Source organism: Misgurnus anguillicaudatus, chromosome 20, assembly GCF_027580225.2.
Source record: "Misgurnus anguillicaudatus chromosome 20, ASM2758022v2, whole genome shotgun sequence".
In the NCBI taxonomy this organism is placed as follows: Eukaryota; Metazoa; Chordata; class Actinopteri; order Cypriniformes; family Cobitidae; genus Misgurnus; species Misgurnus anguillicaudatus.
In genome coordinates, this window is record NC_073356.2 from 10,247,763 (window position 1) to 10,270,341 (window position 22,579).

The following is a 22,579-nucleotide window of genomic DNA, read 5'->3' on the forward strand; positions in this document are numbered from 1 at the left end:
GAAATTAGAGGCGCATGGATAAATAAATAACAGTTATGATAACATTTCTTTTTAGGTAGCGCAAAGAGGGGACGCAGAAGACGCTTGATGTGTTTGAAGACAAAGCAAGTGAGATTTAGATTAGGGATCCACAGGTACCATACCTGTCTTAAAAGCCTTAGCCTGGAAATGGCCTTCAAATGTATGCAAAAAGTTTTCCTCCGTAACCCGTTTGATATAATAGCTTTGTTACAGCTATTTTTCTAAATGTTAAATTGTCTGCTCTGAGAAGTCACTTTGAGTTTATGGTGGATGTGCTTATGGACTTTGTAAATTTTCAACAGCTATGCCCGCAAGACTGAAGCGACATCTAGTGGCAGCAATTGTGCAAAAAAATATAAAACCCTGTATTATCATTTCCTGACAAGTATTAGGGATGCACCGAAATATCAGCCTATAATCGATATTGGCAGATTAGAGGGATTTTTCCCTCTATCGGACATTGATCAATAGTTTAAAAATAGCCGATGATCACATCAGATCATCAGATGGCAATCACAACATCATAATTTGAAACAACGAGTTAAAAGCAAAACTATCAGTATAGGTTGATATCGTGCTAAGTAACTTAATATAGATATTGGCACATACATTTTGTATCTGTGCATCTCTACCAAATATCCTTTATATGGTTTCTCAAGCACACTGATTCTAGCTTTAAATCAAAGAAAGTTGATTGTACTAACAATTTTGAAAATTTTTGTGCTACTGCAATTGACACAAAGCCTTTCAGAAATTGCTTCTAGCAAATATATAGTTTCACATGTACAGAACTATCAAGTTAACTTCAAAACTGAGAACACGATATAGACACAATACACATTTACTGTCCATTAGATACAAGCACTTTGTGAGCTAAAATGCTGCATTACTTTCTGTTTGAACCAGCGAGCAGTGAAAGTATACTGATGACTGATGGTCCCTCTAGGACTGATGTAAAAATATATAGTATATAGTATATATAAACACTTTAGTAGCTGTTCACTTTAAAACAGGAGTGAAGAAAATAATTACACTGTTTTAAAAGAAATATGCATTAAAGATATTTATAGATTTACCATTGTATGACTTTTTATTTTGGCTGACCAGTGTTTCTCAACAACTATGACTACATCATAAAATAATACATAATAAAATGTACAAGCATGCAAAAAAGGCATGTATTATAATTAAATTATGTACACGGTGTTTTGTTCCCCAAACAAAATGCAGCACATCACCAGAAACTCTTTATGATAAGGTTGTACTTGTTAACATTAGTAAATGCATTAGCTAACGTGAACTAACAATGGACAATATAATATTTTGGCAACTGTAAATACTTGTTAATGCCAACACAATTGTTTATGTTATTGTGCATTAATTGATGTTTAAAAACACAACTTTTGGCTTAAAGGTGCCAAAGAATGCATTAAAATAATGTTAAATTGTCCTCTGATATCTACATAGAAGGTATGTGACTTTATAAGTGCAAAAATGATCCATATATGTTTTTACATGTCCATTAACAACCAAGGCTTTGCCTTAAGAATGAATTGGTCTGTTATTACCTATTTTGAAAGGCTCATGAATAATAATGTTGAGCTCTGCTCTGATTGGCTGTTTCTCAGAGCAGCTCATTTCAGTAGCTCTGTGTGTGTGTGTGTAAACAGTCCTTATGTTCTAGTCTGTATCAGACGAAGAAACAGAATTTGAGGAACAATCAATAGTTTGGAGATTTTTAATGAACGTTTTTGAGTGGTAAGTTTGTGTTTTTTTTTTCAGTATGAACCTGCAAAACGTAACTGTAACGTCAATAGTAGAATTTCAGCCTAAACGTTAGCATATAGCATTTAGCATATAATGCTAACTCAGCAGTCACAATTTTCTTTTTAGCATTGTAACCACATTGTACTTAATTTAATGTGTAATTTAATGTTGGGGCGTACATCATGACTGTAACATCACAGTTGGTGTTATGTTAAGGTTTACATAACAATATGTCATTACCATGTACAAAAATCGTATTATTCATATATATGCATAGATAAATACGAAGGAGAATAAGGGCCAAGCTAAAATAAAAAAATAAAACCATCTTGAGATTAAAGTAATTAAAATGCGAGAACAAAGTCACCACTCAACGAGAAAAAAAAGTCAGAATATAATTTCGAGAATATTATCATTAAATAACGACTCTAAAGTTGTTATATTTCGAGAATAAAGTCGTAATGTAACGAGAAGTTGTAATATTTTGATAATAATGTCATCTTTTTACATTAACGTGTTTGGAGTGATGTGAACAAGCAGATACCAAATTATACCTTCTTATTAATCTTATTAATAAAACAATATGAGGGAGATGCGCTCAGAAAGGAATCTTCCTCATATAAAAGGCAATATGGGGGGGGGGGGGATAATGTGAACGAACAAAATTCGATGCACACCTTAATAAAACAGGCATGCAATGAACAGAATATCGTGATGAATAATGGGTTTTGTTAATTGGGTAGGGTAAACTAATAAAATTTGATTAATTAATAAAAACATTCTGTGTACAGGCAGAAGATTAAGAATAAGAGCATAAACCGCTAAAGGGCACGTTTGTTTCCTTCAATGAAAACGAGCACATTCTGGGCTTTTCTGCTTGACCGTACATGTTTATTAATAGTATATTATAGTGTGTAGTGAATTTAGTGTATTTATTTCTTAATGCACAACAATATAAAGAATAAGCCTAAACTGAATATTTCATGCTCTAAATTTTACGACTTTATTCTCGTTAAATAACGACTTTATTCTCGTTAAATAACGACTTGATTCAAGTTAAATAACGACTTTATTCTCGCATTTCAATCTTGAGATGGTTTCATTTTTCTATCCTAGCTTGGCCCCAATCCTCCTTGGTAGTTTTCCATTCTACAGCACCTTTAAAAAATAATTCACATGAACTAAGATTAACTAATAATGTACAAGTATTGTTGGTTGTTAGTTAATTAATGCATTAACTAATGTTAAAACATACAACATTATAATGAAGTGTTCTGCTTGTGCTTAATGCAAGTACTTTTAATTACAGACAAATACATACAGAAGATGAGTTAAAGTTTCCATTACCTTTAATCAAGCATTTTAAGAGCAGACAGATTCCTTTAGAAACTGATAAAAGAAATGAAACTCCCTCCTTCAGACGAGCACGTTCGTGTCTTACAGCATGATATGGATGAAATATGTGTGTTTTGGGCTACTTAACCATTATTTTTAGATTAATATATTCTAAACATTCTATATTTATCCATGAAGACATTAGAGAACCGATTGTTGATGGTAGATATTTTGAGAAACACAATGAGGAGAGTCTAGCTAATGTTTCCACCCTTCAGTGTTTTACAGGTGATCTGTCCTAGTTTGGTCATGAGGGTTTTATCTTTCCACTGTGCAACACACTCATCTGAGATCTTCAGATCCACCTGAAGAAATCACAGATATTAAACAGATAAGAGTAAGAATTTGTTGAATAAATGTCCAAGTCTAAAAATATGAAACCGACATACCTGTAACTTCTCAAACACCTTTTTCTTTGGTTTCAATTCCTCATCCGGTTTGCCCGACTCAAACCCCTCGACGTAAACGCGGTCACCCGGCGCCGAACCTTCTGGTGGATCCAAAGGCTCTACTTTCCTGGGATCTCCTTCACTGAAAACATTGAAATTTAAGATGATGATAATTACAATGAATTACTAAGTAAGGGATAATGAACAGGCAGCCAGATGTTATTGCAGAAATAAGCTGCGACCGTGAACCGGAGGGTTTTGTATCACACTTAAGGGTCTTATTTTGCGATAACAAACGCTGCCTGTACATTATCCCGCTTATTACACGACTATTAGCCTCATAAGTAAGGTAAGGAACATTAAATATTGATTTGAAATATTTATTTGCTAATTTTTAAAGAATGCAGACCTTCTGCGAAGAAAAGGAAACACGCTGAGCTTGTAATGCACATCGCTTTGGATAAAACATCTGCCAAATGCGTAAACGTAAACATACTAACATTGAAGCACACAGCAACATGGCTTGAGATTCGATCCCCCTCATCTTCTGGGGCTTTAGGTTGCATAGCAACACCACAGGTCGGTCCTGAAGCTGCTCCTGAGAGATGTAAGCCACCAGTCCGCTCACTACGGTCCGAGGCTGCTCCTCCCCAACATCAATCTTCTCTAAATACAGCGAGTCTGCATCTGGATGCTGTTACAGGAAGACTTTTGTAAGGGTTCTGATGTTTATCTTTGGACTGCTGAACTGATCTCTCATTAGAAGAATCATATAGAGTTATAAACACAAGTGCTGGCTTACCTTCTCCACGCTGATGACTTTGCCCACTCTGATGTCTAGTCTGGACGGGACAACCTCCTCCTCCTCTGCTGTCTGTTTGGGGTTCCCCTTCACTGCTTCTGAAGAGCAAAGAACACAAACTGACATGATAATGTGTAAATGTTTCTGTAGCTCATTGCATTAGCAGCGCAAAGGGTTATGGGTTTGATGCACAGGTAACACAGATACTAATAAAATGTATTGCTTGCATGTGATTTTGGATAAAAGAATCTGCCAAATGCAGGAATGATCAACAATCGAGAACATTGTTATTATATTATACAATACAATGCAATATAATACAAGGCCACCATCCTGACTGTAATCTTGAAGATGTGCACGAGCTGCTTTATGTGTGTTTGATGAGGGTTGTAGTTACATCACTCACTGTTTTTCGAGGGCCCTGGATAGGCTGAATTTGTCAGGTTTCTCAACTCCTGAGACTCAAATTTCTTCCTGATGGGGTCCAGCAGTTTGTTCAGGGCGACCTCCACCGAGGCCTTCAGGTCACCAGGATGGATTTTCTGCAGGACACCAGTATTGTGTTTAAATGGTGCTTTTCCACTGCATGGTACAGCTCAGTACATATTACTTTTTTTTCTGTGTACAGTACCTGGTACTCTTTTCAAGCAAGGCATACCAATACTAGGGCCCTATGATTTCTGCGATGCGAAAAACGTGGACGGAATCATGGAATACAAGCATAAAATGGAATTTACTGTACAACACGGAATGTCACGGAATTTGGGTAAAAATTAAATGGATTTCACGATGAAAAAACATGATGCATAACACTGAAAATCACAGAGCAAAACAAAGTGATGTCGTCAATTGTGCTTTGTACACATTCCCAAACTCTTTTTAGCAGTGAAAAACATTCACATGCCGAGAATTAGGAACACCATACCATCGATGTGCTCCATCCCTCCCTGTGTTGTGCATTTGTTTTATATCATGTTTTCGATGATGTTACAGCAGTAGATGTGGCACAACTATAAGTCTGTAATGACACCCACTCTGAAGTGATACTAAGCTGCAGTATAGCGAGCTGAGCCACGTCGTACCACGCAGTGGAAAAGTGCAATAAATTAACTAGTGAGAAACGTGAATATTAAAAGAATCATATGTTTTAATCAGGCCCGGATTAACACAGTGTAGTGCGCCAGGGTGACCACATTTGTGCCCCCCAGAATTTTTTATTTTATTCTAGTTATTTCAGGGCTCCAGACTAACTTTTTTGTTATTAGGAGCACTGTAGCCCCTGACTGTGTCGACCCATCAGTAGATTCAACTGAGCGCATGGTGACATTAAAGGCGCAGTGTGTACATTTTAGCGGCATATAGTGGTGAGGTTGCGAATTGCAACCAACGGATCAATCCACTGCTAACCCCTCGCTTTTGAAACTATGGTAGCCGCCATCGTAAAAACATGTCATCAACGGAGACAACTTAGTAAAAAAAGTTTGTCCGTTAAGGGCTTCTGTACATGGAGGCACAAAATGGCGACTTCCACGTAAGGGGACCCTCTGTGTGTGTAGATAAAAACATCTCTTTTTAAGGTAATAAAAACATAATGATTCATTATAAAAAGGTCTTTATACACCTCTGATAATGTAGTTTTGTATATTATTTTGCATTTCTGTCAAGAGATCCTTTTAAAAAATACACACTGCACCTTTAAACGATTAACGCTTTATGTAATTGAGAGGTTAAAAACACGATTGCACATTCTGTATTGCGCAAGTACTTGTAAAAAACATTTTTTGGACACAGTCTGGAGCCCTTGGTGCCCCCCCCAATTGGCTGATGCCCCAGGGCACTCGCCCAATCCCGTCTATGGATAATCCGGCCCTGGTTTTAATATGTGTGCTGTTAGGTGAACATGAGTTGTGATAAGATACCTCTGCAGCGAAGTCCTTTTCTACTTCCTCAAAGTCTGTGAAGACTTTATCACCTCCCCACTTTGCATCTCTTTTAATGACAAATTCTGGTAGACAAAAGAAAAAAAAATGCTTGCAATGCTAACCAACATATGTGTCCAACAACAACAACAAGTACACTATTAGCGTAAATCTCACCGGAGTGCAATGGGAAAAGCACATGTTTGACGAAAGACAGGACTCCATTATTCTGGATGTTTCCAGGCTCACAGAATGCTTTCTTTAGCTTCTTCTTCACCTCCTCCTTCTTATCCAAGAGATCAATCTTGGATTCCTGAGGTCAAAGGTGAGAATTGACTCATTTAAATCATTTAAATAAGAAGATAATAAATCTTTTAAATGTTGTAGCATGTACTATACCTCCTCAGAGGAGCTCATCTTTCCTCCAGTCAGTCCAGGCACCATCGGGTTCATCATATGAATGCGTTTTGTGTAACCGAGTGAGGGCAGATACTGCAAAGGATAAACTATATAAATATCCGTGTCAACTACACACACAAATAGCATAAATTAATTCTCACTGGCATTTTTAACAGCAAACCAATCCTTAAAGCATAAGGATACCGTCACAACCTGATTGGTCAGCTTTTATGACATATGCTCATTGTATGCATATACAGTACTGTGCAAAAGTCTTAGGTCACCACCACCAGACTTGTTGTTCTAGAAGTTTTAATGTCCATCCATATTTATTTTTCAATCTATTTGATTAAGATACAAACAGAAAATACAGGAAATATGTATAAAAAATAAAAAAATTAATTTACAAAACTAAATGTCTTCTTTAGGCATCGTCGGTGGTGTGACCTATCTTGGCACTAAACACATCTTGAGCGTTTTTGAGCAGAATAAAGTAAAATGATTTTATTTTATTTAGGTTTAAGAGATCCTGCAGTTTCCTGCTAATGCTCAAGTGGAAGGGGAGTTTACCCTAAAAACTTGACACTTCAGTTTACATTTTTATACAGTTATTAATACTATATACTTTTGCCTGTATTTATTTTTTTTATTTATTCTATTAAAGAGACTGAGAAACAATTATATATGATCAATATAACATTGCAAAAAAACAAATCTAATTGTGGCATGGTGGCCTAAGACTTTTGCACAGTACTGTATATATGAGTACGGTAATATATGAGTACTGTAAACTTGCCAAGAGCTTATAAGAGAGTCAAAATAATCAAAACAGCACCAGGAATTCCTCCTTTATATGCACTAACGAATATATAATAAACGTTCGTCCCGTGTTAACAAATTGTATGATTTTTGAGGTCACATCTTGGTCCATATTGTGTTCACATTTTAATCAAACCATAGTGCGTTTAGAAGCAGACAGGGACTTTAGAGGTCTCCGTCCACTTGTTTGGTGCGCACCAAGGTTCGGGTGACAGTGTTCACTAAATAAATCCCACCAACTAAGCAATTGCACCAGAGTTTGTTTAAATCAAACTAGTGCTGGGCAAAGATTAATCGCGATTAATCGCATAAAAAATAAAAGTGATTTTTTGCATAATATATGTGCGTGTACTGTGTCTAATTATTGTGTATATTTAACCACACACACATTCATATATTCATTTCAGAATTGTTTTACTTATATATAATTTTTTAAATTTATTTTTAATATAGAATATATAAAAATATAAATAAATATATATACACATCTAAATGTTTCTTAAATACATACATGAATGTGTGTGTGTGTGTATTTATATATACATAATAATTACACACAGCACATACTCATATATTATGCCAAAAATCACTTTTATTTTGTATGTGATTAATCGCGATTAATCTTTGCCCAGCACTAAATCAAACCTAATCTGCCAAGTGTGTACATACTCCAAATCTACCTTCTCTGCTAATGTGAAGATTTTCCTTTGGTCCACACCCCCAAACTGAGCATCCACTTTTAAAAACTCTTCATCCAGAGCCTGAGGGGAATTAAGACAATCTTAGACTTTCTTCATATGTAGTTTTTGTAAACAGTACAGATCTCTTTAAAGAAACTGAGATATACAAAGTCTATCAAAGTATGACCTGCATACCTGTAGTCCAGGATACAGCAGACCACTCAGTAAGGGATGCTCAACCTGCTTGACCACCTCAGCACCTGCCTTCTTGGCATCATGTTCAGTAACCATGGATGACAGCCGGTACACATCAAGAGTATACTCTCTACAGAGGACCAACAAGACATGAATAGACATTAAATCGGCATGTGTCACCTACAAAAATAAAGCCTTGGTTTCACAGCAAAGATTTTTTTTAGATTAAGTTAGAAGTAGGGCTGCACAATCATTGCGAAAATGTGAATCACAATTTTTCTCTGTGGAAAATGAGATCACGATTTTCCCACACGATTCTCATTTTTTTTCCAACAAAAACATTTATTGCACTCAACTAACAGTCTTAAAAGTTTCTTTTCCTTATTTTAGATCTCTTAAGATGAGTAACTTCAAATCTGTGCGGTGTGCGCTGTTAAAAATAAACTAACATTAATAAATAAAAATAATTAAAATAAATAGTACCTGTGCTTTTTGTACACTCCAAGTGGCCAACCTTAAAACTTTAAAAACACTAAGGCCCGGTTTCACAGACAAAGCTTAGCTATAGCCAGGACTAGGCCTTAATTAAATTAAGACGTTAAAGCATCTTTTATAAACATGCCTAAATCTTAGATCTAAACACCTAAAGGATAATTTATCATAGCATGTTAAAATTGCCACTTTGTAGGTGTGAGCAAAAACGTGCCGTTTTTGGATGTGTCCTTTAAAATGCAAATGAGCTGATGAAATGCAAACACTGATCGCAATGATGGTGGTTTATTTGAAATTGAAACTCAGTTGTGCTGTCGATTAGTTTCTCTTTCTCTCTCTGCACTAAATGGCAGTGCCGTGGTTGAAAAGTGCAGATTAAGGAGTGGTATTACTAACCCCTTCTGACATAACAAGGGGCGCCAAATTTCAATGACCTTTTTTTACATGCTTGCATAAAATGTTTTACCAAAACTAAGTTACTGGGTTGACCTTTTTTACATTTTCTAGGTTGATAAAAGAACCGGGGACTCAATTATAGCACTTAAACATGGAAAATTTCAAATTTTCATGATATGCCCCCTTTTAAGCAGTGTCTGTGAAACCGGACCTTTAAACACTAAACGATCAACATTTTGAGGCTTCAGGGAGAAACCCATGTATGTTACAATAGCACTTTTCACACAGACATTATGGAAAATACATGAAAAATGCATTTGGGATTTGTCTGGGACTGTTTGATTTTTGGTTCATTTATTCACATTTGCTGTATCCGAAGTCAGAACCGCTGTTTTTCATCCTAATCATACCCCCAAACCTAATCTTAAACCCAATATCTCCCGAGATATAGAACCGACTATGTGTTTACTAGGTCTGCCGCCTTGTTACACGTCACATGAGTGACAGCATAAAGGAGAAAATGAGAAAGATAGAGGACAGAAATTATCATGTCTGATTGGTGAATGAATAGGGTTTGGTTTTACACTGTGTAAGTGTGAGCCAGTTTGACTTATACAGCATCTTGGATTGTTGTAAATACATAAACATGTGAATGCAGCATCTGAATACAGGGAAATACTGTACATGCTGTCATTTAGAAAGAAGATCGCATTTATGTATGAATCGATTTTGTGATTCTTTTTTTACAATCGTGCAGTCTTAGCTAAAAGTAAGTAATTCGATAATTTAAAGGCGGAGTCCACGATGTTTGAAAAACGCTTTGGAAAAGGAGACGGGCCGACTACCAAAACACACTTATAGCCAATCAGCAGTAAGGAGCGTGTCTACTAACCGACATCCTTGCCGGGTTGCGTATGTGTGGGGCGGGTCTATCAACAGAAGGTCCAGATTCTATTGGGGTAGGGGCGTGTTTGTTACGGTGATTTCAAATATCAACATTGGCTTTCAAACATCGTGGACTCCGCCTTTAAGTAGCTTTTATAAATGTGACTTGAATCCCTAGTCATAATACATTTAACATGCTGTTACCTGCTGAGCTGAAAATCTGTGCCTTTGACAAATTTGAGCTTGTCAAGAGGAACTCCAATGCTCTCCAACATGGCTTTGATAATCTGCTCATAATACTTCACCCTGAGCTCCAGCAGCTCCCAGGGAGCCTTCATGTTGTCCAGGAAGGCATGAAGATCTGCAAAGAGGATGGTGACCTAAAGAAAACAAATAAGAAGAGATAAATGTATGCTTTGATATGTGTAGCATTGTGATTTTTAAAGTCCCCATAAAGTGGAAGTCGCAATTAGGGATGGGAATCGAGAACTAGTGAACGAGAACGATTTCTTTGAACCGTTAGCATGCCTGCTTAACGATTCCGCTTATCGGTTCCGCTCGTTGCATATGTGTCATGACGTCACACACGCTGTGTTGTTTTGGATTAGAACGCAGCAAACATTGCATCGAGGCAGAACAATCCAAAGTTTGGTTATAATTAATGGTGGGCAGAGCAAAAGAAAATAACAAATGCATGCATGACCAAAAGTTGCATGTTTTATGTCAGTCTAGTTCTGTTTTATTAATTCCAAGTCCTGTCACATTTGTTTGAGAAACACTGCCCTAGGCTATAGGTCCCTGGACTTCACTTTAAGATGTAGCCCGCCTACTTTTAAGTTTGTTCTGAGGTTGCTACACATAATTTGTGTATACTCTGTTCTGTATCTTCTGAACAGATATTAAAGCGAGTTAATACAAACATACAAATTTCTACTTATTCCCTCACCCAATGAGAATCGATAAGAGAATGGATAAGGAATCGGGTCGATAAGCAACATCGGTAATGGAATCGGAATCGTTAAATTCTTATCAATTCCCATACCTAGTCGCGATCAACTTTACTTCCGTACTGTGGCGTATTTCAGAGAGAAACAGAATATCACACAAGTAAAGCAGTGGGCGTGGCTTGTGTTTTTTCCACTGTGTATTGATTGGATATAGTAAAGTAGGCGTTTTATTCTGAAATGTAGACTGACAGTTAAAGGGGCGGAGTTAACGGATGCTCCCACCCAAGACGTCTAGCTGATGTCATCAAAGAATGATCGCCACAAGAGGGCATAAGTACATTTTCAGATTTTGATTAATGTTTATGAGGGCACATTAATTAAATAATAATAATAACCAACACTGATACATTTTTATATAATGAAACCATATTACATTAAAAAAATAAGAAATGTTAGTTTTGATTTCATGGGGACTTTAATAACAAAAATATGTATATCCATAACTTATTCTGTACAACAAAACGTACGTGCATTAAGATATTGCAGTTTCCCAGACAGGGTTTAGATTAATCCAGGACCAGGTCTTATTTATATTAATTCAAAATGTACACAAGTAATGTTTTTAGTAAGACATGTTTTTAAAATTAGTTATATTTCCTAATTAAACGAAGGCCTAGTCCTGTTTTAAGCTAATCCATGTCCTAGGACATTTAAGTAGGTTTTACAAGCAAAGCTTACAAATAACAACACATGTGTACATCTTGAGACAAAACAATGGCACTAATATATGTTAAGATATGTCAATACAAAATGTTTTTTAAGTCCTATGGGATTAGGATAAGCAATGTCCAGGAAACTAGGAGTCTACAACCTATGGACTAAACTTGGTTAACTTGAACCAATGCAGAATGACAAACCTCACAGCCTGCTCTTAAGAAGTCAGCGATCTTTGACATGGGAACAAAATAAGCCACATGGGGTTTGCCTGTAGTTGCTGTACCCCAGTAAACCTTCAGTTCCCTCTCCTTCAAGATCTCCTTTAATTTCTCCTCACCAAGAACCTCCTAAAAAAGAATATCAGTATTATTTTGTTTTGTTTTTAGGGTAGTATGTTGCATAATGTGAATGAAACAAACAAACTTTAAAACCAAGGTGAGACCATCTTAAGTATCAGACTTAATACATTTTACTGTTACAGGTTACCATACAAAAATAAAACACAGTACTCTATGCAGATAATGCGCTGGGTCTGAGTCTGACAAACAATTGAAGATAACAGATGGATGCTGAGGTTCTCACACCTGAAGGTTTCTGGTGATGAGCTGAAACTTCTCATCAGGACTCAGCTGCTCACCCATGATGTCTTCTGCCTCTGCAAGACAATTTGAAACTGAAAGCCTTAGCAAACCAGCACATTTGCATCTCTATCTTTAACTAACACGCAATGAACACACCATACAAACTGTGTATTGGTGGCAGCCATGTGTCAAACAATACTGTACACGCAAAATTACAGTGACCAACCACTCCAGATGAGGTGACGACTGCTATGAATGAACTATTGATATCTGAATTAAACATTTCAATAACGAATCGTGTTAATGAGCAGGTGAAAATCCGTTTAAAATCATACTTCGTATTTAAAGGACATTAGTCATAATAAATGATAAAGCCGTATGAACAAATACATTAAACTCACCGGTGGTCGCAGAGAAGCGTGTGTGCCGGTGTCAATCTCTTCCTGTAGTAAGATTATTTCATCACGTATTTCATAATAAAAGTCCGCAGGGAGTGATATAACAACTTATGGATATTGTTTTACTTATAAATGCATTATTTTGTAAATTCATATGCATTTATAAAGAAAAAATACTAAATACTTGTCGTTAAAAATAAAGCAGTTTGTATTTTCAAAATATGTTGCTATGTTGTGGTAGTGTTGCATCAGCTCTGCACAATCTATTGTCGAGCTATTCAACGCTAGGAAGAGTAATCGATTGACAATCTTGTGCTGAGTTTGTCATCCAGGGGGCGCCCAAAACATTTATTTACACATTTGTTCACCCAAAAATGAAAATTCTGTCATCATTTACTCACCCACATGTTGTTACAAACCTGTATAAATCCCCTTGTTCTGATGAACACAAAGGAACATATTCTGAGAAATGTTTGCAACCAAACCGTTCATGGACCCCTATATCACTTCCATAATAGGAAAAAATAATAATATGCAAGTAAAATGGGGTCCACAAATGGTTGGGTTACAAACATTTCTCAAAATATTTTCCTTTGTGTTTATCAGAACAAAGACATTTATACAGGTTTGGAACAACATGAGGGTGAGTAAATGATGACAGATTTTTCATTTTTGGGTTAACTACCCCTTTAATGGGGCATTTTCACAGACAGGGCTTAAGCCTAGTCCTAGACTAACTTAAATGTTAGTGTTGTCTTAAAACAACTTGCTCTGACATATCTTAAAATATATCAGTGTGAGTGTTATGTCTCAAGAGGCGCACCATCATTGTTTATTTATAAATTATGCTTTTAAAAGTGACTTAAATATTCTAATTTAACATAAGGCCTAGTCCTGGTTTAAGATCCCTGTCTGGAAAATCCACCCTGTTAAGTTGCATATTTGTAGCAATAGCAAACAATATAGATTTTTATTTTATGGCAAAAATCGATATTTACGATATTTTGTCAATTTTCTACAGTAAAAATATAAAAACTGCGGATGTTGCCAAGAACTTAATTTGGACCATAAGTCGATTTTCTCCATATTTCGATTTTCTTATAGATTTCCAAATATCAATGAAAAGCTTATTAAATTTCAGAAAATTGAATTAATACTGGTTTTGGGATCACAAAAGGCTAAAAATGTACAATTTCACAATTCTTGTACTGCTAACTTTATTCTTTGTATATATACTTTGACCTTAATCTCACAATTTTAGCATTTTATTTTTGTCATTTTGATTTTATTTATTGTGTGTCATGAAATCGTTGTTATATATATACCAACAACTTTAACTACAACTGTTAGACACGACAACTAAAGTACTATAATTATAAATAACCTCAATAAAATAATGATATAGCAAGGTCATGTCAACAATTGAAATCAATGTGTGAAAACAAACTTTGATTTTCCAAATCTCAATAAGATCATGAGGCTAGATTTTAGCCTGTTTTACAGACATGGTCAGATATAGGGTTTGAACGTTGAAGACAAAGCAAAGACTTTTAAACCATAATTAGTGTTTATTAAACATTTGAACAGCTTCTTTTAAATAATAAGGACAATCCCTCCCATCTAAAAAACAAATCAATTATTTACCATCATTAGCAAAGCTGTTAAATAAACGCACTGTATTTGGCGATATCAGACGTCAGTAGATTTTTTCCGAAACCTGTGTTAATAAGAATTACAACAACATACCAACATACTCATCCATGCAAAATTTGCACAAGTTATAAAATGACAATACATCGAAATTATGCACTGACAAGATTTTAATGTACATCATATATACATGTATTTACAAGTAGTTCAAGAATATGAAAAATATCCATACCTTTATTTGATCTATGTACATTTATATCACAGCAGCACATACTGTACACATTTTAGGAAAACACTCCGTATTCAAATATTTGACACAGAAGTTGCAAGCAGAGATCTGCCAAAAACTGTACAATAATAAAACAAATATCTTACAGAAGCACTTTGGGACAACTGCATATGGACACTAAAAAGGGCAGTGACACCAAACAAAACAAAAACCAAAGCTCATGTTAACTTTACATCTAACATAAAACGCAGCATTACTTGTAAACAAAATAATTGGCTTTCCATAGGAATTAATGATATATTAGATGTAATTGTTCTGCAGCTCTATTCAAACTGCCCTCATTTAATCTTACAAAGGCCCTTAAACAAGATAAACTAAGATGGAAGAATCAAATGTATTCAAACCAACATGGATTTAAAATGGAAGTAATAAATACTTAAATAATCTTGTTCGCCTCAAACCAGAAGCAACCGATCATACAGTTTAACCCCACGTACACTGAATAAGATCTGATGGCTTCACATTCTTACCATCTCATCTACCATCAACAGTTTTGACACATGTCCAGATACGGAGTAGATTGAGAAATATCAATTTGGGACGTTTATCCCCTAGTGCATCCCATTATAAACACATATATCTGCAAAAAGACTGATGTACACTGAAGAAAACCTGCCTCACGAGTAACCCGGAAATGAGTAATGAATAAAATATTTGATGTTATCAAACCACACTCTCGACTCCCACCGTTTCACATTTGCTCGAGAATATAGTCAGGTATTCATAAATAATAATTTAAATAGTCAACACAGACATTCCTCCCAAAACGTACCTTCCATAGAATGACCAAAATACACTACATTTTGTATTTACATATCAAAAACCCTTTTAGAGTTTCAAGTTTCTTTCATCAAAGACGTGTCCCACCCTAGATTGAGTTAGTGCAGATCAGAATTCGTGCTTTCATCAAAAGATGGCCGGATTGAAAGATCCAGCAAGCAGCACAAAACGGACAAGTCAACTTTAAGTGTTGTGTAAAATACTGTCCATAAGCACTGGAAACGACAAGGCACTTTGTACTACTTGTTAAAGATGTTAAAGGCTGTCTTTCAGGGTGCCCAGTGGACATTTTTTGGCCACAATGCAACACGCATGGTTGGTTCAAAGCAAGCAAAAACTCTACGCCGTTTACTTCAGACCAACAAAGGCAAATAGCAGTGTTTTTTTTCCAGTGCTATTAAATCGCATTGAGCTCTGTGGAGTCTGTTTCGGAGTCGACCTCATTTTCCCTAAAGAGAATAAATAAAGGCGAGTTAGACAAAATTGCCGGTAAAGACTTAACTTTACAAGTATAAAGTGACATGTAAGTGCTGTATAGATGATATTACCGTTGTTCTTCAAGTAATTTGCGATTTCCCCGTCTCTTTTCCTCATTGATAGGATAGCTGATGAATATTATCAACCCAATAATGATGAAGAATACGGGAGCAGCCGACACCAGGACCTTCAGTGTTATATCGACCTCTGCAGGTTGCGTGCAACCCCTTGTCACATAGCCGGCAAAGCTATTTCAAAGAGAAGAAATGAGAGAGGGAATAAATTAGTGTGTTATGTTCATCCAGATAAATCCAACCTCATGACCGATCACAAAGTGATTGAAAGTCTCACATGTTACACTGTTATCACCGGTACCTCAATAAGAGGGGCTAATCGCATTACATCTAAAGTCAAGGGGTCAGAAACATACAGTGAGAATTCAACAAAAAGTCTTAATGAATCAAGCCTGGATCTTTCATACAAGAATGCAGGATTGCCTATAGTGTGGTTTCAAATAGGATTTATAATATGGAGATGTTTGTGGCGACTTACTCAAGACTAAGGGTCGAGACTCCCAAAGAAATTCCAGAAGCAAACTTGGTGAAGAACACATAAAATGAGTAGAAGATGGCTTCGTGGCCTTGAGAATCAGGATTGTGGATTTTAAAGTCATCCACCACGTCGGGAAGCATGGACCTGAGAAAACAGAAACATATACAAGGTCTTTTACTGTGCACTGACTGTGTACATATTGTTTACCACAGTAAACTCTAGTAATATTTCGTAACAACCCTTATGCTGCGTTTACACCAGCTTCAGTAGAGGCGTCAAGCGCGAGTGATTTCAATGTTAAGTCAATGTGAAGACGCGTTGACGCACGTCTGGAGGTCTCGCGGCGTGAATGAGGCGTTTAGCGCGGCACGATAGATGCGATTCTGCCTCATTAGCACATCTAGTGGAATGGTGCGGTACGCGCGAATGGTGCTTTTTGTGCATTTTGCGTTTGACGCGAATTTGCGGCTGAGTTGAAAAATTTGAACTTTGAGTTTGGGATTTTCGCGTTGCGTTAACCAATCAGGAGCCTGCTTGCTGCTGTGGCGGCAGCCCCGGCCGGAGTCACTCATTCAACACGAAGGAACGCTTGACATTGTCCGTGAGCAGTCACCCGGAGCTATACGACACAAGTTCTTATTTCTATAGAGACAGGAATTAAAAGGACCTCGCTTGGAAGAGTGTCAGTGAGGACATCGGGCAACCTGGTAAGTTGTAAATACACATTTCACTTTTGAGTCAAGTGACGTTTATCGACCCACACCATTTATTTTCCTATATTAAGGTGACCAAATACAAACTTTCGATAAATGCACAATCAACATCAACCATCTTGCAAACAGACAACGGCATAGCACTTGCCCCTCCTACAAGAAGCGGATTTCGGCTCTGACACGCGTCAAATGCTTGCTTTTTCCGTGCGTCTACTTTGCTCGAGACGAGCGAATGCATTCAAACTGTTCAAGCGGCAAACTAGACGCGATTTTGATGCCTCAAACGCGGTTGGTGTAAACGCAGCATTAAGCTGCCTTTTCACTGTATACCACAAACGATGGAAGTCATTAATTCCCTATAGAGAGTCGCAAAGGGGGCTGCGTGAGGTGAAGAAAATCTGTGAATGTGTAATTTTCAAATCCGTTTTAAGCTTTGGATCCATTAAAAATTTAAACTTGTGCGACTACACCACATGTGACACGCCGACCGGAAGTGATGTATTTCTGTGTGTTCCAATCAAAACACTGTTTGCAAGGTCATATTATTAATCCTTTTTTATTTTCTTAATCAGTAACACTTGAATCCTTTAAAACTGAATAATTTACTTATCAGTAATCAAGAAGTATAAAATATTCGTAGATTAAAGGCTTCTGCATTGGAATGAGCTTCCCTCCCATGTTGACACAGATTTACAATTAAACTGAAATTTCATTACAACTGCCACTAGGGGGCAAACTCAGACAGTCGTTTCTGAATGTAGTGTACAATCGAAAGGCGATTTAGCCTAAATGTCTTTAAAATATTAAAAAAAGAAAACAGGAAGTGCAATTTTAGTCAATAGGAGAAGGCTATATGTTGTGAATACTTGAAATGTAACAATTTATGAAAGTTAAACAGTAATAAACAAAAGAAGTTGCACTTTTTTGTGTAATGTTCATAGTTAAACTATTAACATTTGGCTCTTGTAATGTTAAACTGCAATTGTTTTTAAAATATAAAAAAATATATATTTATAAAATATATTATTATTATTAGGGCCCGAGCACACAAGTGTGAGGACCCTATTGTTTTTGCTCGGTTTATTATTATTAGGGCCCGAGCACCGAGGAGCAGGCCAGAATGGCCTGCACCGTAGGTGCGAAGCCCTATTGTTTTTGCTCGGATTTATTATTATTTTTTTATTTTTTATTATTTTTTTACGTTTCGGGGCAATTTGGGGGCCTTAACATACTCAAAAACTCTTGAAAATTGGCAGAGATGTCAGAGTCGTCGGCCATTAGGACCCGGCAAAGGCTGGAACTCGGGCGTGGCAAGGGAGCTCTGTAGCGCCCCCTGTAATGCAAAAACAAACATTGGGGCACAGATCGGGCAAATATGTACGCACATGTACGAGAGTTGGTACGCATATAGATCTCATCGACCCGAACAACTTTCGCCCTCTAACATTTAAGCTCCGCCCAACAGGAAGTCAGCTATTTTGGATTGTTTAAAAAATGCATGCGTTGAACTTTTGAATACTCCTCCTAGAGGATGCATGCGATTGACACCAAAAGTGGTGAACATGATGTCGAGACATTGGACTTGCTAAATTGCGAAGGGATTTTTGATATCTCGAACGGTTCTGCCGTGGCGAGCCGACAAAGTTGTGGCGAAATCAGAGAAACAGGAAGTGTCTAATATCTAAGGCAAAAAATGTCTTATTGTAATGACATGCGGGGTGTTTGTTCATCTGAAGATTCCGATCGCATCGATGTGCCTATTGTGACTCCCGGGTATAGCGCCACCAGCAGGCGCCAGGAAGTGTGTCAGTCACAAAGCTGGATTTTTTTGAAAGTTCCATGCAATGTTCTTTTAAATACTCCTTCTAGGATTTTCATGCGATTGACACCAAAAGTGGTCACCATGATGCCGAGACATTGTAGATGATAAATTGCGAAGGGATTTTTGATATCTCAAACGCTATTCCCATGGCAACGCGTCAAACTTTACTTTCATTTTAAAGGCATATTTAAGCCTTTCAGTTGCATACAGTTAACTTTTAATACTCCTTCTAGGATTTTCATGCGATTTACACGAGAAGTGGTCAACATGATGCCGAGACATCGTAGATGATAAATTGGGAAGGGATTTTTGATATCTCGAACGCTGTTGCCATGGCAATGCATCAAACTTTACTTTCATTTTTACACATATTTAAGGCTGACAGTTACATGCTGTGAACCTTTAAATACTCCTCGTATGGGATTCATGCGATTGACACCAGAAGTGGTCAACATGATGCCGAGACATTGTAGATGATAAATTCAGAAGGAATTTTTCAAAATCTCGAACGCTGTTCCCATGGCAACGCATCAAACTTTACTTTAATTTCAGACATGTTTAAGGCTCTTGGCATGCTTAGTTGAACTTTAAAGTTGGCACACACATCAGAGTTTTCGGCTGTTAAGTGTTGACAAAAAGGTCAGACATAGGAGTGTATCTTAAGTGGCTAACTAGTGCCCCTGTTTGTCTAAAATGTTGGGTTTATTTTATCTACAGTCCCCAAATGGCTCAGAAAAAACATTAAAAAGACAACTGATATTTTACCCACTTGATGCCCTTGCCCACCGTGCATCGTTTTCTCGGACGCACCATGTAGCGGTAAAAAAACGTGCGAGGGCCCGCCATTGCTGCTTGCAGCTATATTTAGGGCCCGAGCACCGAGGAGCAGGCCAGAATGGCCTGCACCGAAAGGTGCGAAACCCCTATTGTTTTTGCTCGAATTTATTATTTTTTTTTTTTTTATTATTATTATTTTTATTTTTTTTAACACTTTTGGGAATTTTGGGTGCCTAAACATACTCGAAAACTCTTGAAATTTGGCACAGACGTCAAAGTCGTCCGTCATTGCGACGGGGCAAAGGCTGGAACACGGGCGTGGCAAGGGAGCTCTGTAGCGCCCCCTGTAATGCAAAAAAAAACATTGGTGCACAGATCGGGCAAACATGTACCCACGTGTACGAAAGTTGGTACGCATATAGATCTCACCAACCCGAACAACTTTCGTACTCAAACCTATTAGCTCTGCCCAACAGGAAGTTGGCCATTTTGAATTGTTTCAAAAACGCATGTGGTGAACTTTTAAATACTCCTCCTATGGGATTAATGGAAATGACACCAAACGTGGTGATCATGATGCCGAGACATTGGACTTGCTAAATTGCGAAGGGATTTTTGATATCTCGAACGGTTCTGCCATGGCGAGGCGCCGAATTCATGGCGAATTCAGAAAAACAGGAAGTGTCTAATATCTAAGGCAAAAAAAGTCTTATTGTGATGCCATGCGGTGTGTTTATTCTTCTGGAGATTCCGATCGCATCGATGTGCTTATTGTGACTCCCGGGTATAGCGCCACCACCAGTCACCAGGAAATGTGTCAGTCATGAACTTTTAAATACTTATCTTAGGGAATTCATACGATTGACACCAAACGTGGTGAACATGATGCTGAGACATTGGACTTGCTAAATTGTGAAGGGATTTTTGATATCTCGAACGATGTTGCCATGGCGAGGCGACAAATTTATGCCGAATTCAGAGGAACAGGAAGTGTCTAATATCTAAAGCAAAAAATGTCTTATTGGGATGAAACGCATTGTGTATGTTCGGCCAAGGATTCCGATCGCATCGATGTGCCTATTGTGAGTCTCGGGTATAGTGCCACCAAAAGGCACCAGGAAGTGTGGCAGTCACAAAGGTTGATTTTTTTGACAGTTCCATGTGATGTTCTTTTAAATACTCCTCCTAGAATGTTTATGCGATTGAAACCAAAAGTGGTCAACATGATGCTGAGACTTTGCAGATGCTAAATTGCAAAGGAATTTTTGACATTTCAAACGCTGTTGCCATGGCAATGCTTCAAACTTTACTTTAATTTCAGGCATATTTAAGGCTCTTGGCGTGCTTAGATTAACTTTAAATTTGGCACACACATGAGAGTTGTCGGCTGTTAAGTGTTAACAAAAAGGTCAGATAAAGGCGTGTGTATTTAGTGGCTCACTAGCGCCCCCGTTTGTCTAAATGTGGGGTTTCTTTTACCTACAGCACCCAAATTGGTCAGTAGCAACATGAAATAGTCCACTGATATTTACCCACTTGATGCACGTGCCCACTTTGCATCGTTTTCTCGGAGGCACCGTGTAGCGGTAAAAAAACGTGCGAGGGCCCGCCATTGCTGCTTGCAGCTATATTTTTTTTTATTATTATTTTTTTTTAACACTTTTGGGCCTTTTGGGTGCCTAAACATACTCGAAAACTCTTGAAATTTGGCACAGACGTCAGAGTCGTCGGCCATCAGGTCGGGGCAAAGGCTGGAACACGGGCGTGGCAGGGGGGCTCTGTAGCGCCCCCTGTAATGCAAAAACAAACATTGGGGCACAGAACGGGCAAAAATGTACGCACATATACGAAAGTTGGTACGCATATAGATCTCATCGACCCGAACAACTTTCGCCCTCTAACATTTTAGCTCCGCCCAACAGGAGGTCGGCTATTTTTTATTGTTTCAAAAATGCATGCAGTGAACTTTTGAATACTCCTCCTAGTGGATTCATGGCATTGACACCAAACGTGGTGATCATGATGTCGAGACATTGTACTTGCTAAATTGCGAAGGGATTTTTGATATCTCGAACGGTTCTGTCATGGCGAGGCGACAAATTCATGGCGAAATCAGAGAAACAGGAAGTGTTTAATATCTAAGGCAAAAAGGGTCTTATTGTGATGACACGCATTGTGTTTGTTCGTCTGAAGATTCCGATCGCATCGATGTGCCTATTGTGACTCCCGGGTATAGCGCCACCACCAGGCGCCAGGAAGTGTGTCAGTCACAAAGGTGGATTTTTTTGACGGTTGCATGGGATGTTCTTTTAAATACTCCTTCTAGAATATTCATGCGATTGACACCAAAAGTGGTCAACATGATGTTGAGAAATTGTAGATGATAAATTGCGAAGGGATTTTTGATATCTCGAACGTTGTTCCCATGGCAACGCGTCAAACTTTACTTTCATTTTAAAGGCATATTTAAGCCTTACAGTTGCATGCAGTGAACTTTTAAATACTCCTTCTAGAATAATCATGCCATTGACACCAGAAGTGGTCAACATGATGCTGAGACATTGTAGATGATAAATTGTGAAGGGATTTTTGATATCTCGTACGCTGTTCCCATGGCAATGCCCCAAACTTTACTTTTATTTCAAGCATATTGAAGGCTGTTGGCGTGCTTAGATTAACCTAAAAGTTGGCACACACATCAGAGTTGTCAACTGTTA

At 37.5% G+C, this 22,579-nt stretch overlaps 3 protein-coding genes across 3 annotated transcripts in view; 1 reads left to right on the top strand and 2 right to left on the bottom strand.

Moving 5' to 3' along the window:
• Positions 1-1,096, top strand: part of nhsl3 (NHS like 3) — a 54,466-nt gene extending 53,370 nt beyond the window's left edge. Inside the window, exon 8 of the mRNA XM_073858716.1 lies at positions 56-1,096. The gene's annotated coding sequence lies outside the window, so the exon portion shown is untranslated. The remainder of the gene's footprint in view (positions 1-55) is intronic.
• Positions 1,097-3,119: 2,023 nt separating this feature from the next.
• On the bottom strand, positions 3,120-12,973 carry yars1 (tyrosyl-tRNA synthetase 1). Its single transcript, XM_055219974.2, has 14 exons — positions 12,806-12,973; positions 12,408-12,478; positions 12,024-12,170; positions 10,364-10,539; positions 8,387-8,516; positions 8,192-8,272; positions 6,693-6,785; positions 6,471-6,606; positions 6,294-6,379; positions 4,781-4,916; positions 4,375-4,472; positions 4,073-4,266; positions 3,573-3,714; positions 3,120-3,488 (listed from the first exon to the last, which is right to left on the bottom strand). The coding sequence occupies exons 2-14, from the start codon at positions 12,462-12,464 to the stop codon at positions 3,378-3,380; spliced, it is 1,587 nt and encodes a 528-aa protein (XP_055075949.2). The 5' UTR covers positions 12,465-12,478; positions 12,806-12,973; the 3' UTR covers positions 3,120-3,377.
• A 1,374-nt stretch (positions 12,974-14,347) lies between these two features.
• The window catches only part of mfsd2ab (MFSD2 lysolipid transporter A, lysophospholipid b), a 31,100-nt gene continuing 22,868 nt past the window's right edge, over positions 14,348-22,579 (bottom strand). Inside the window, exons 12-14 of the mRNA XM_073858086.1 lie at positions 16,551-16,694; positions 16,070-16,246; positions 14,348-15,970 (exon numbers count right to left, since the gene is read on the bottom strand). Of these exons, the coding sequence (XP_073714187.1) occupies positions 15,919-15,970; positions 16,070-16,246; positions 16,551-16,694 (373 nt within the window). The 3' untranslated portion in view covers positions 14,348-15,918. The remainder of the gene's footprint in view (positions 15,971-16,069; positions 16,247-16,550; positions 16,695-22,579) is intronic.

What these genes read in the sequence shown, in the direction of transcription:
- yars1 (XM_055219974.2), bottom strand. Translation starts at nt 12,464, where the DNA reads ATGGGTGAGCAGCTGAGTCCTGATGAGAAGTTTCAGCTCATCACCAGA. An exon ending in ACAGATTTTCAGCTCAGCAG is followed by an intron (nt 8,517 to 10,363) that starts GTAACAGCATGT and finishes GGTCCTCTGTAG; the next exon opens with AGAGTATACTCTTGATGTGT. An exon ending in AAAAGGACTTCGCTGCAGAG is followed by an intron (nt 4,917 to 6,293) that starts GTATCTTATCAC and finishes GGTGTCCTGCAG; the next exon opens with AAAATCCATCCTGGTGACCT.